This window comes from Hemitrygon akajei, chromosome 6 (genome assembly GCF_048418815.1).
Source record: "Hemitrygon akajei chromosome 6, sHemAka1.3, whole genome shotgun sequence".
Classification (NCBI taxonomy): domain Eukaryota; kingdom Metazoa; phylum Chordata; class Chondrichthyes; order Myliobatiformes; family Dasyatidae; genus Hemitrygon; species Hemitrygon akajei.
In genome coordinates, this window is record NC_133129.1 from 132,941,743 (window position 1) to 132,956,167 (window position 14,425).

At 45.1% G+C, this 14,425-nt stretch overlaps 1 protein-coding gene across 3 annotated transcripts in view; it reads left to right on the plus strand.

Moving 5' to 3' along the window:
* Positions 1-14,425, plus strand: part of nap1l4b (nucleosome assembly protein 1-like 4b) — a 121,777-nt gene that overhangs the window by 62,649 nt on the left and 44,703 nt on the right. For all 3 annotated transcript variants that reach the window (XM_073049266.1, XM_073049263.1, XM_073049265.1), the window contains exon 9: positions 14,002-14,141. In XM_073049266.1, the coding sequence (XP_072905367.1) occupies positions 14,002-14,141 (140 nt within the window). The remainder of the gene's footprint in view (positions 1-14,001; positions 14,142-14,425) is intronic.

Below are 14,425 nucleotides of genomic sequence, written 5' to 3' on the forward strand. Positions count from 1 at the left end.
GCAGGTCGGGTTCTGCCCATGCTGCGAAGTGGGTATGGGAGCCAGGTTGCCGAGCCTCTCGCGTAGTCTGCCCAGGACTGCTGCGGGTTCTTCCTCATGCCCCCTTGGGGCTGGTATGAACTCCCCGGGGACGACCAGGGGTGCGCCGTACACCAACTCGGCTGACGAGGGGTGCAGATCGTCTTTGGGCGCCGTGCGGATGCCGAGTAGGACCCAGGGAAGCTTGTCCACCCAGTTAACTCCTCGCAGGCGGGCCATGAGAGCCGACTTTAGGTGACGGTGGAAACGCTCCACCAGGCCGTTCGACTGTGGGTGGTAGGCAGTTATGTGGTGCAGCTGTGTCCCCAACAGGCTGGCCATAGCTGACCACAGGCTGGAGGTGAACTGGGCGCCTCTGTCGGAGGTAATGTGGGCCGGTACACCAAAGCGGGACACCCAGGTGGTGATCAGTGCCCGGGCGCAAGATTTGGAGGTGGTGTCAGTGAGCGGGATTGCCTCTGGCCATCTGGTGAACTGGTCCACGATAGTGAGGAGGTGCCACGCTCCGTACGAAACTGGCAGGGGGCCCACGATATCCACATGAATGTGGTCGAAGGGCCGGCGGGTGGGGTGGAACTGCTGCGGCAGAGCTTTGGTGTGCCGCTGCACCTTGGCCGTCTGGCAGTGCATGTACGTTTTGGCCCATTCACTGACCTGCTTGCAGAGTCCATGCCAAACGAACCTGCTGGAGACCATCCGGACGGTTGTCCTGATGGAGGGGTGCGCTAAGTTATGAATGGAGTCGAAAACACGCTGCTGCCAGTTTGCCGGGACAACAGGACGGGGTTGGCCGGTGGTGACGTCACAGAGTAGGGTCCTCTCACCTGGGCCTACGGGGAGGTCCTGGAGCTGCAAACCGGAGACTGCGGTTCTGTAACTAGGGATCTCCTCGTCTGCCTGCTGCGCCTCTGCCAGCGCCTCAAAGTCTACCCCTTGGGAAAGGGCATGAATGTTAGGGCGAGAGAGCGCGTCCACCATGACATTGTCCTTACCCGAGACATGCCGAACATCCGTCGTGTATTCAGAGATGTAGGACAGATGGTGCTGCTGGCGGGACGACCAGGGATCGGACACCTTCGTGAACGTAAAGGTAAGCGGCTTGTAGTCCGTGAACGCGGTGAAGGGCCTACCTTCTAAGAAGTACCTGAAATGCCGGATTGCCAGGTATAGGCGCCAACAGTTCCCGGTCGAAAGCACTGTATTTGAGCTCGGGTGGTCGCAGGTGTTTGCTGAAAAACGCCAGGGGTTGCCAGCGACCCGCGATGAGTTGCTCCAGTACCCCACCGATTGCCGTGTTAGATGCGTCCACTGTGAGGGCGGTAGGGACGTCCATTCTGGGGTGCACTAGCATCGCGGCGTTTGCCAAGGCTTCTTTCGTTGTAATGAAAGCGGCGGCGGACTCCTTGTCCCAGGTAATGTCCTTGCCCGGACCCGACCTAAGGGCAAACAGGGGGCGCATGATTCGGGCAGCTGAAGGGAGGAAGCGGTGGTAGAAATTTACCATACCCACGAATTCCTGAAGGCCTTTGATTGTGGTGGGTCGGGGAAAATGGCGGACTGCATCTACCTTAGCGGGCAGAGGGGTTGCCCCGTCTTTAGTAATCCTGTGGCCAAGGAAGTCGATGGTGTCGAGCCCGAACTGGCATTTGGCTGGGTTGATTGTTAGACCGTATTCACTCAGTCGGGCGTAGAGTTGATGGAGGTGGGACAGATGCTCCTGACGACTGCTGCTGGCTATGAGGATGTTGTCCAAATAGATGAAAGCGAAGTCCAGGTCGCGTCCATTAACCGCTGGAACGTCTGTGAGGCATTCTTTAGGCCGAACAGCATGCGGAGGAACTCGAAAAGGCCGAACGGAGTGATGAGTGCCGTTTTGGGGACGTCGTCCAGATGCATCGGGATTTGATGGTATCCTCGGACGAGGTCTACCTTGGAGAAGATCCGTGCGCCGTGCAGGTTTGCTGCAAAGTCCTGAATGTGCGGCACAGGGTAGCGGTCCGGTGTTGTAGCCTCGTTCAGCCTGCGGTAGTCGCCGCATGGTCTCCAGCCCCCTGTCGCTTTGGGCACCATGTGCAGGGGGGAGGCCCATGGGCTGTCGGACCGCCGTATGATCCCCAATTCCTCCATCCTCTTGAACTCCTCCTTCGCCAGTCAGAGCTTGTCCGGGGGAAGCCTTCGAGCACGGGCGTGGAGGGGTGGTCCCTGGGTCGGGATGTGGTGCTGTACGCTGTGTCGGGGCATGGCTGCCGTGAAATGCGGTGCCAGAACCGATGGGAAATCCGCCAGGACCCTGGTGAAGTCATTGTCGGGCAGCGTGATGGAGCCGAGGTGAGGGACTGGCAACTGGGCTGCACCCAGGGAGAACGTCTGAAAGGTCTCGGCGTGGACCCGTCTCTGGCTCGGCAGGTCAACCAGCAGGCTGTGAGACCGCAAAAAATCCGTACCCAGAAGCGGTTGGGCTATGGCGGCCAGTGTGAAGTCCCACGTGAACTGGCTGGAGCTGAATTATAGCTGCACCGTATGAGTGCCGTAGGTCCTCACTGTGCTGCTGTTCACGGCCCTCAGGGTGGGACCCGGTGCCCTGTTGCGGGCGTCGTAACTCGTCGGAGGTAAGACGCTGATCTCGGCACCGGTGTTGACCAAAAAACGGCGTCCCAATCTCTTGACCCACACATATAGGAGGCTATCCCGATGGCCAGCCGCTGTAGCTATCAGCGGCGGGCTTCTGCGCCCCACCGCTGGTAGTAGAAGCACCATTGTTCGTTGGTCTCTTCACCCCTGCCTCTGGGGTTAGCGGGCTCTGTGGCCGGGCCAGGTCTGGTTTGCTGCTGGGAGCGTGGCCTGGTGATCTGTGCGACGGACGTCCCACTCTCCTTCTTGGCATTCCACAGCAAGTCCGCCTGGGCTGCCACCTTCCGGGGGTCGCTGAAATCCGCATCGGACAGCAGCAGGCGTATGTCCTCGGGCAGCTGCTCCAGGAATGCCTGCTCAAACATGAGGCAGGGCTTGTGTCCTCCGGCCAGAGACAACATCTCATTCATTAAAGCCGATGGAGGTCTGTCCCCCAAACCATCCAGGTGCAGTAAACGGGCAGCCCGCTCGCGCCGTGAGAGTCTGAAAGTCCTTATGAGCAGGGCTTTGAATTCCGTGTATTTGCCGTCCGCTGGGGGAGACTGTATGAACTCCTCAACCTGGGCCGCTGTTTCCTGGTCGAGGGAGCTCACCACGTAGTAGTAATGTGTGTCCTCTGAGGTTATCTGCCGAACGTGGAATTGGGCTTCTGCTTGCTGGAACCATAGGTGAGGTCGCAGCGTCCAGAAGCTTGGCAGTTTCAACGAAACCGCATGAACAGATGCGGCGTTGTTCATCTCTGGTCCAAATATCGTTTGGGCCGTCAGGGTCACCAATTGTAGCGGTGTGCTACACGCAGCGCTGAAATAACGACATGGAGTCGGTAAACTGCAGTTAAAAAAGATTTTATTCGAACTTAGCGGCCTCGCTTTAAAGCCTCCCTGATCCCGCCCTCCCCGGGTGCGGATGCTGTAGGGGGCACATATTCACAGTCCTGTCCCGCGCGCGGATTCTCCCTTTGTTGGTGAAGCAGACCTGGCGCCCTTTTGGGACTGGCCTTTGTGCCGGCGCGCTGGCTATTTGTGAGCCGGTTCGAGTGCGCTAGGAAGTGGGTCGCCACAATTCAACGTTTCATGCAGAGACCCTTCTTCAGGACTGGAAAGAAAGGGGGAAGACGACAGAATCAAAAACGTGGGGGAGAGGCAAAGGAGGATTGCTAGAAAGTGATGAGTGAAGCCAGGCAAGTGGGAACTGTGAAGGGCTGCAGAGGAAGGAATTTGATAGGAGAGGAGATTGGACCATATCAGAAAAAGAGGAAGGGGATAGACAGGTGCGAAGAGGTAAGAGGCCAGAGTGGGGAATAGAAGAGGGGAAGGGGAGGGAAACTTTTTTTTATACCAGAAGGAGAGATCAATATTCACACCGTCAGGTTGGAGGCTACCCAGACAGACTGAAGTGTTGCTCCTCCACCCTGAGGGTGGCCTCATTGTAGCACAAGAAGATGCCATGGACTGGTTTGTCAGAATTAGAATGCCAATCAGAATTAAAATGTTTGGTCACCAGAAAGTTCCACTTTTGTTGGATAGAGTGGAGGTGCTCGATGAAGCAGTCTTTGCAGCGGGTCTTACTAATGTATCAGGAGCACTGGATACAATTGATAACCCCAGCAGATTCACAGGTGAAGTGTTCCTCACCTGGAAGGACTGTTTCAGGCCCTGAATGGAGTTGAGGAAGGAAGTGAATGACCAGGTGTAGCACTTTAACAGCTTGCAGGGGTGAGTGCCGGGAAGGAGATTAGGGGGAGGGATGAATGGACAAGGGAATCGTGGAGGGATTCCTGTGGAAAGTAGAGAGCTGGGTGGGTGGGGGGAGTTCTGAAGGTACATTTGATAATATCCGTTTGGAGACGACAGAAGTTGCAGAGTGGTGCGTTGGATGCGGAGGCTCATGGGGTGATAGGTAAGGGCAGGAGGAATTTTGTTACTGTCAATGTGGTGGGAAGATGGAGGAGATGCGGGTGAGGGTAGCATCAATGGTGGAGGAAGGAAAACCTCATCCTGGTAACAGATGTGGCACAGACAAAGGAACTAAGAAAGGGGAATAGCACTTTTTACAGGAGATTTGGTGGGAAGAGGCAGGTATAATCAAGATAGCCATGGAAATTGGTAGGTTTATAAAAGAAGTCTGTTGATAGTTTGACTCCAGAAACCGAGATCATTGATTGGATACAACCTGTTCTTTCACTTTTCCTCAGAATTAATTGTAGTATTTTTTCCACCTCTGAATTTAACAAGTTAATTAATCATTTTGGTTCTTCTTCCACTATTGTAGAGGATTGGAAATGAATACCAAAGGCCCAGTTTAATTTCCTTATGTTCACAACCTGAAATATGTTTCATCTGAGCCTGCAGTTGACTTTCAAGCATATTAAATCCACCAATTCTTCCTTTTCTACCATATATCTCATCCAGTAACTCAAGTTCTTTTAGCCTTAACTGCGTCAGCATTGTTTTCATCCCACCTCTGTGAAAACCAATGTTAACAACTTTACCCAGATCTATCTGTCATAGCATCTGTTTTTTGTACTGCCCTTTATGCACTCAGTTAAGTGGGGACTGGATGGAGTTGAGAGAAGGCTGGCATGCACTCAAGGACTGAATGGCTTATTTTGATGTTGCAAGGAAAAAATGGAAGTTAATGTGTATTGAAATTCTCCCACTATTGCTGCTTTTCTATCAACAAATTTATGTCCACAATTTCTCTTCAGTTTCTCTTGCTTGTTTAGTGATCTGTAGTATACTCCCAGCTCTGATTCCCCCCCCCCCTTTTTTTTGTTCTTCAATTCACCTTGTTTTGATTATACTAATATATCAACCATTCTCACAGCTGTGACTGTTTCTTTAGCAACATGTTTGCCAAAACATTGATGCATTCAGATCGAAGGCACACCAACAGCTCTACTTCATTAGGAATTTTAGAAGATTTGGTATGTCACCAAAGCTGTAGATATACAGTGGAGAGCATTCTGTCTAGCTGGATCACAGTCTAGTATGGAGCCTCCAGAGCACAGGATTCCAAGAGGCTGCAGAGGGTTTTAGACTTTCCATCATGGGCACAACCCTCTCCACTATTGAGGCAGTGTCTCAAAAAAGCTGCATTGATCGTTACCACCAAGGGCATGTTCTCTTCACGTTACTACCATTGAACACCCACCCTCAACACTTTAAAAGAACTTCTTCCTTTCTTCTAACAGATGTCTGAACAGTCCATGAACACTACCTCGTTTCATCTAGTGCACTGTACTGCTGTTGCAAAGCAATAAATTACTTAACATATGTCAATGATTATTTTAAATAGACAAAATATGCCTTTTTTAAACCCCTTACTCTTATGAAAACCCTATAACTAGAAAGCTATATTCCTGTCCCTTTCAACTCTTTCAGTTAATACTATAAAGATATATTTTGTGCATTGTGCCTTCTGCTTGAGTGCTTTATTCACTACTCCTTGCATTCGGTCATATTCAGTAAATCAGCATTTTAATTTTTCACTCAATATTTGCAGACTTCTAAACTGTTTTATTACTTTACTGGCTTAGGTTTTAAGCTCTGCTTTTCTCTTTTTCAAATCCACACTCAGCTTCCCATATCACAACAAACTATTTTAAACTAATGCCAATAATACCAGCAAACTTACAGCCCTTTTGAGATGCGTTCTTATCAGACCTGCAAAAGTTTTGTACAGAACAAGTTTCTTTACTCCATTATATCTCTGTTACAGGGGTTTAACAAAATTATTATTTGCTATGGTGGCATTACTGCCAGTGTATCTGAGATGGTACTGTCATTTCTACGTCCAAATATTATGGATTTAGCTTTGAACTCTTAATCTGAGTTTACGATTCTATACGATGAATGATACACAGTTGGCAGTGTTGCTTTTTAGTTGCGGTTTTAAAATGCAGCCCTTGTTCCTTTTGCTCATGGATATTATTTGTCTCGTGGCACTTAGGGAGGATAAAACTCTAATATTGGCCAATATGCCTGAACATTAATCAACTATAAAATTCATAGTTCTTTCAGTTTCATTGGGAGCGGTTGTTGGTATGGACTGTCTGCCGAGCTAGAGATTACAAACTGAGTTGGAGATACTTAATAGGCCAGGTTTTAAAAAAAAACAGCCAGAGCCTGTCAGGATTTGTCTGCTGATCGGGCGATTGCTTGGGCTATTAGTAACTTAGCAAGGCCCAATAAAAAAGCGAGGTGTAAGTGGAACGGGCCACTGTTGGAGCAGTCATGCATCTGCAAGAACAGGTGCAGGCTCAGGGTACTGAGTCATTTGGAATTATTCCACTGATAGTAAAACTTAACCTTAAGAACTCAGAACCAAAGTGAAAAGAAGTGTAGGTAGCGTGGTAGTTAAGGCAGTGGAATACTTCTCTTGTGATATGTGAGATTTCATGCTACCTAAAAGTCTCCCTGATGGCATCTACAGGAAGTGCACCCAACTTCAGCTGTCAACTGACAAGGTCAAGGACCATCCAGGTGGCCGAAAAACTCATAGATGAGACTTTTACCGAGTTGGTCACACCCAGAGAGTAGACTTCAGGTGGTAGATGAGTGAAATAGTCATTTAGTGCAGGGTGCCACTGTGGCCATTCCCCTCACAGCAAGTATAGCTCTTCGGATACTGCTGGGAGAGATGACCTATCAGAGCTCAGCAGGGAAGGGTAACATCAGGTAGAGTGATAGCAATAGGATACTTGCTAGTTAGGGGGGCAGACAATAGATCCTGTGGGCGAAAGAAGAAGCCAGGATGAAGTGCTGTCTCCCAGGTGCTAGGAATAGGGACATCTCAGAGCAGCTGCAGAATATTTTAGAGGGATTGTGATCAGCCAGGGGTCGTGGCACACAGGCACCAATGACATAGGTAGAAAGGAAGAAGTCCTGTACAATGAGTATAGGGAGTTAAGGAAGAGGCTGAAGAACTGGACCTCCAAGGTAGTAATCTTTGGATTTATTCCCAGTGCCACATGCTAGTCAGGACAGGAAAAGGATGAGATGACAGATGAATGAGTGACTGAGGAACTGGTGCAGGGGACAGGATTTCAGATTTCTGGATCATTCGGTTCTCTTCAGGGGAAGTTATAGACATGTACAAAAGGAATGGGCTATAGTTATCCCCAAGAGGGACTGGTATCCTTTTGTGGGCAGGTTTGCCAGAGGTATTGCAAAGGATAATTGGCAGGAACTGGGAACCAGAGTAATGGGGCTGAGGATTGAGCGGTTGGTATACAAGTAGATGCAGTGAGAAGTGGGACTGTGAAGAAGGATAGGCAGCTGATAGGGCAAATTTGCAGGCAGGGATGGTTTGAAGAATATTATGGGAGCAAAATGGAAATGAGTGATAAACACAAGAATGATGTTATATTTGAATGCATGGAATATATGGAATAAGGTAGATGATCTAGTAGCACAATGAAAGATTGGCAGGTATGGCATCACTGACTCATGGCTAAAGGAAGATCATAATTGGGAGCTTAACATCCAAGGATACACTTTGTTTCAGAAGGAGAGGCAGGTAGGTAGAGGTGGTGGTGTGGCACTGTGGTAAGAAATGAAATCAAATCCCTAAAAGGTGACATAGGGTTGGAAGGTGTAAAATCCTTGTGGTTAGAGTTAAGAAACTGCAACGTTAAAAAGACTCGTGAGTTACTGTATATACAGGCCTCCAAACAGTAGACTGCATGTGGGGTATAAACTACAATGGGAGATAGAAGAGGCATGATAAAAGGGCAGTGTTATGATAGCCTTGTGAATTTCAATATACAGATAGCTTTGGAATAGCAGGGTAGTACTGGATCCCAAGAGAGAACTTGTAGAATACCTGCAAGATGGCTTTTTAGAGCAGCTTGTGGTTGAACCTACTAGGGAAAAGGCAATTCTGGATTGGGTGTTGTGTAATGAACCAGATTTGATTAGGATGCTTAAGGTAGAATTCCTCCTGCAGTTACAGAGTGAAAGCTAAAGTCAGATGTATCAGCATTACATTAGAGCAGTGGTTCCCAACGTGGGGCGTACGCCCCACAGGGGGGTAATTTGATTTTTAAGGGGGGCAATTCGAGAATGAGTTATTAACAGTGAATTTTTTCTAGTAAGTCTGTGTGAGTATGAGTGTGTGTGCGAGTTGATACATATGTGTATATACAGTATGCATACATAAAAATACTTGTGTGTATGTACATGTGTAATTGCGTATGTACTGTATATATAGTGTATCACCATCATTACAACCATCAAATGGCTTTCATAATTAAATTAATGAATTGACTGATGTAGGAAGGAACGAATGAACAAGTCCAAACACGTAAGAAACTCGTACGAGGTCGCGCCAATGCTGCTTTTTGCAGTAGCTTTCGGTTCTTGGTGGTGTGAAGGTGTGTACATTGCGTCATCTCTTTTAAACGGTGTATCTGTCTTTGTATGCTGTAGAAACGAATCGGCATTGTTTTATTTATTTATTATTATTATTTTAATATCACTTAATGTTCTTTTTTTTTTACAATTTCTTAGTAATTTCTTCCTCAGAACTTGAACAGTCCTTTGGTTCTTTTATTTTTCTCTTTCATGAATGCCATGTTCTTTGGAAGCTTGTTTAAACCAAGTTAATGGTCTTTTAGGCTTCCTCCAGGTGAATAGGAGTTCACTTTTTGAATAATAAGAATTATATATCACCACAGGGGGCATCAGGATTTTAGAGGTGATTAGGTGGGGCATGGCCAAAAAAAAGGTTGGGAACCACTGCATTAAGAGTAAAAGGAATTACAAAGGCATGAGAGAGGAGGTGGCCAAAGTTAATTAGAAGGGGATACCAGCAGAAATGATGGCTGGAGTTTCTGGGTGAGGTTTGGAAGGTGCAGTATAGATGCATCCCAGAGATGAAGAAGTATTCTAAAGGGAGTCAACCGTGGCTGATAAGGGAAGTCAGAGTCAAGATAAGAGAGGCAATATGGTAAAGCCAAAATTAGTGGGAAATTCGAGGATTGGGAAGCTTTTAAAAGCCAACTGAAGGCAGCTTAAAAAGCCAAAAGGAGAGAAAAGATTAAAAGGAAAGTAAACTAGCTAATAATACAAAAGAATATACTGAAGTGTTTTCAATTATATAGAGTAAAAGAGAGATGCGAGTAAATGTTGGACCACTGAAAAGTGATGCTGGAGAGGTAGTAATTGGGGACAAGGAAATGGCAGATAAACTTAAGTATCTTGCATTAGTCTTCACTGTGGAAAACACTAGCAGTGTGCCAAAAATGCAGGACTATCAGTGGGCAGAAGTGACTATAATTGCTATTACTAGGGAGAAGGTACTTGGGAAGCTGATAAGTCACCTGAAGAAGATAGATGATCTACACTCCAGGGTCTTAAGAGGTATCTGACTAGATTGTGGGAGCATTAGTAATGATCTTTCAAGAATCACTAGATTCTGAAATGTTCTGGGGCACTGGAAAATAGCAAATATCACTCCACCCTTTAAGAAGGGAGCGAGGCAGACATAGAGAATTTATAGGCCTGTTTGCCTGACTTCAGATATCCATTATTGGGGGTGAGGTTTCAGGGTACTTGGAGGCACATGACAAAATAGGCCAAAGTCAATATGGTTTGATTAAGGGAAAATATTGTCTGACAAATCTATTGGAGTTCTTTGAGGAAATAACAGACAAGGTGGACAGAGGAGAATCAGTGGATGTTGTTTACTTGGATTTTTAGAAGGCCTTTGACAAGGTGCTGCACATGAGGCTGCTTAACAAGATGAGAGCCCATAGTATTACAGGAAAGGTACTTGCAGGATAGAAGATCGGCTGACAGGCAGGACGCATACCATGAGAATAAAGGGTGTCTTTTCTGGTTGGCTGCCCAGTGCTGTTCCACGGGGTGTCGGTGTTGGACTGCTTCTTTTCATGTTATATGTCATTGTGGGTCACAGAATTGACTACTGTAGTCCATGTTTGCAGATGATACGAAGATGGGTGGAAGAGCAGGTAGTGCTGAGGTAGCAGGACTTGCAGTTGCTAGAAAGAGTTTATGAAGCCTTTGCAATTACTTGGTTTTCTGCATTAATTACTCATAAAATGTGTGATCTTCATCTATGTCACAGTAATAGACAGTCTGCCTAAACTAATGACACACAAATAATTGCACTTTTCATGTCTTTATTGAACACGTTGTTTAATAATTCACAATCCAGGTTGGAAAAAGGATGAGAACCCTTGTATTTAATAACTGGTAGAACCTCCTTTTACAGTAATGACCTCCACCAAATGTTCCCTGTAGCTGCTGATCAGACTACTCCTTCATACTAAACTGTTTCAGTTCCTCAATATTTCTGGAATAGCTTCTATAAACAGCTGTGTTCAGGTCACACTACTGCACCTCAATTGGGTTGTGGTCTGAACTCTGTCTTGGCTATTCCAAAACAGAATTTTCTCCTTTTTAAACTATTCTGTTGTTGATTTACTCTTAAGTTTTGGATCATTGTCTTCTATTAAGTTTCAAGTGACAGACCACTACCCTGACATTCTCCTGTGGAATGTTTTGATACAATTTTGAATCTATTGTTCCCTCAATGATCGCCAGCTGTCCAGGCCCTGAGACTGCAAAGTAGCCCCCAACCATGACACTCCTTTCACCACGCTTCACAGTTGGGATGAGATTTTGGTGTTGGTGTGCAGTATCCTTTTTCCCCCAAACATAGCAGTGTGCACTTCTGCCAGGAATTTCAACTTCTGTCTCATCTGTCCACAGAACATTGTCCCAGAACATTGTGGAACATCCATGTGGTCTTTTGTGCACTTGGCCATGCAGCAGTGTCTTTTTGGAGGGCTGTGGTATCCTTCCATGAACACCATTCTTGTTTAGAGTTTTTCTTATAGTAGACATGAAGAGAGACTTCAGCAGTTCTGGAATTTCTTCAGATCTTTTGCTGTTACCCTTGGGTTCTTTTTCATCCCCTTCAGCATTGCACGTTATGCTCTTGGTGTTATCTTCTGAAGGACACCCATTGCTTGGAAGAGTAGCAACAGTACTGAGTTACTTCCATTTGTAGATAATTTCTCTTACTGTGGACTGATGAACACTCAAGTGTTTAGAAATGCTTTTGTGGTCTTTTACACCTTCATCCATCTTTACATTTCTTCTAAGGCACTCTAAAAGTTGTTTTGATCAGGGCATGGTTCACAAAAACAGATCTTTCTTGAGAAGAGCAGTCTCTGTCGGCAACCTAACTTTATATCCTTTTTTTATAAGGCAAGGCACCTCTACAACCCATGCTCCAATCTCATTGATAGGGACAGCTGACTCCTTTTGTAGAAGGCATTACCACAGAGGTTCACTTACTTTTTTGAACCTAGACTGATTTTTTTTTAAATGGTATATTGACAAAAAGTACAATTGCATGTGATTTATGAATTTAGGCAGACTGTGTTTGTCTAGTATTGTGGCTTAGATAAAGATCAGATCATATTTTAAGAGTAATTAATGCAGGAAACCAGGTAATTGCAAAGGCTTCACAAATTTTTTTCTACAACTGTAGATTGGGAGAATGGGCAAAGAAATGGCAGATGGAATATGGTGTAGGGAAGTGTATGGTTATGCATTTTGGTAGAAGGAATATAGGTGTAAGCCTTTAAATGGGGAATAAAAATTAAAAAATCACAGGTGCAAAAGGACTTTGGAGTCCTCATGCAGGATTCCCTGAAGTTGACTCAGTGGTAAGGAGGGCATATGCATTGTTTACATTCATTCCAAGAGAACTAGAATATAAGAGCAAGGATGTAACGCTGAGGCTTTTTAAGGCATTGGTCAGACTGCATTTAGAATATAGTGAGCAGTTTTGAGCCCCTTTCCTTGGCTTTGGTGAGGGTCCAGAGGGGGTTTGTAGGAATGATGTGCGTTTGTTGGTTCAGGCCTGTACTCAGTGGAGTTTGGAAGAATGAGAGGGAGATCTTACTGAAACCTATCAAATTGAAAGGCCAAGATAGTGTGTGTGGAGAGGATCCTGCCTTTAGTTGGTAAGGTCAGGACCAGAGGACACAGACTCAGACCAGAGCAACATACCTTTAGAACAGAGATGAGGAATTTCTTTAGCCAGAGAATAGTGAATCTTAGGAAATTTGTATCAAAAACGGCTGTGAAGGCCAAGACATTGAGTATATTTAAACTGAAGGTTGACAGGTTCTTGATTAGTCAGAGCATCAAGTTAAGAGTATGGGTCAGCTATAATGGAATGACAGTGCTTCTGCTCATATGTCTATGGTCTTATGTATTTGGTTGAGATTTTTTAATTATGAGTAGTGTATTGAAGTGGGATAAAGCACTTTATGAACGCCATGATTTGCACTGAGACTGGTTAAAATTCTTATAGAAGAAGACTTGTTTGTGAGCTTGGTCCTTTGCAGGTCACTTGTGATCTTTATATGTATGTTTTAATCAACTGCATTGATCAAACACCTTGTATTTTCTGAGTCTACTATTGTTTTGCCTGCCATATCTTTAATGATGATCTTTGGTTATTTGACAGCAGTCTCTACACGTAGCACATTATGTGGGGCAATTGACTAATGATTCTGTAAGTCCTCTTCGGGACCATTGGGCTATTTGGAATATTAGTGGAAATAGTACAGATGAGGTGTTTTTGCATATTACCTTTTCAGCTATGATCATACCAGCTTAATTTCTATTTGTAATTGTCTTTGTAATATTGTTAAGGAGAATCTGTAACTGTATTCTTATGAGTTCCATTGAGTGTATGACAAAGGTAGTTGTTGTACATTGTTAGATATCCTGGAAGTAATATTGGTTGAAAAGTGGCAAAGGGACACTGATCCATTGGAGGTATTAATGGCCCAAGTTTGAAGTATCAAGTGTTCATATAAAGGCTGCAGTAAACTCACACTGTTCGATTGCTCTTTTCATTGGTGTTAATATATCCTTTGGCATCTCAGTGTTACCAGAATCAGATTCAGAGTCAGGTTTATTATCACTAGCATGTGTCATAAAATTTGCTAACTTAGACATAAACTGACATTGGGTAAAAGTTGTAGAAGAGAAAATGTGGATTTTGAATTAGTAAATTATCAACTGAGACCAGTATGGCTCACATCAAATATGAGTATTTCAAAGTCAAGTTGTGGTGGATCTCTAGTTAGTGAATACATACCAGCAAAGGAAATGGGTGTCATACTTCCATGTGATCAGCATTTTTTTTTTTATTCCTTCAACTTAGTAAAAAGGTCACATATTCATTGTTTTGAGTACACTGTTTGGGTTAATGAAGGATGAAAATGGGAATGAAAAATTTTGCTTTTTAAGATAATTTTTGTTTTGTTTTCTTCCACAGAGTTTTACGCTAGAATTTCACTTTGAACCAAACGATTACTTCACAAATTCAGTATTAACCAAAACCTATAAGATGAGGTCGGAACCTGATGAGACTGATCCTTTCTCCTTTGAAGGCCCAGAGATAGTTGACTCTGTAGGGTGAGTGAAAAGTCATTATTGACTTGACATTTTATCACCACTTGAAATACAGTCCGTGAGGTAGAATACTTTTTAAGAAGTCAATCCTAGAGCAAGCTGTGAATTTCTACTTCACCTTCCTATAGGTGTAATCGAAATGGCAAAATCTAACCAGTTTCTGTTTCTTTATCAGTTTGCTTAAGCTTGTACTCAGTGGCATTCTCCAAGGAACTGGCCAGTTAATTAACAGATGTCTTTTTTTTCTCTACTAGTTGGATAGAAAATATTTCCATGCTGTTTAAATG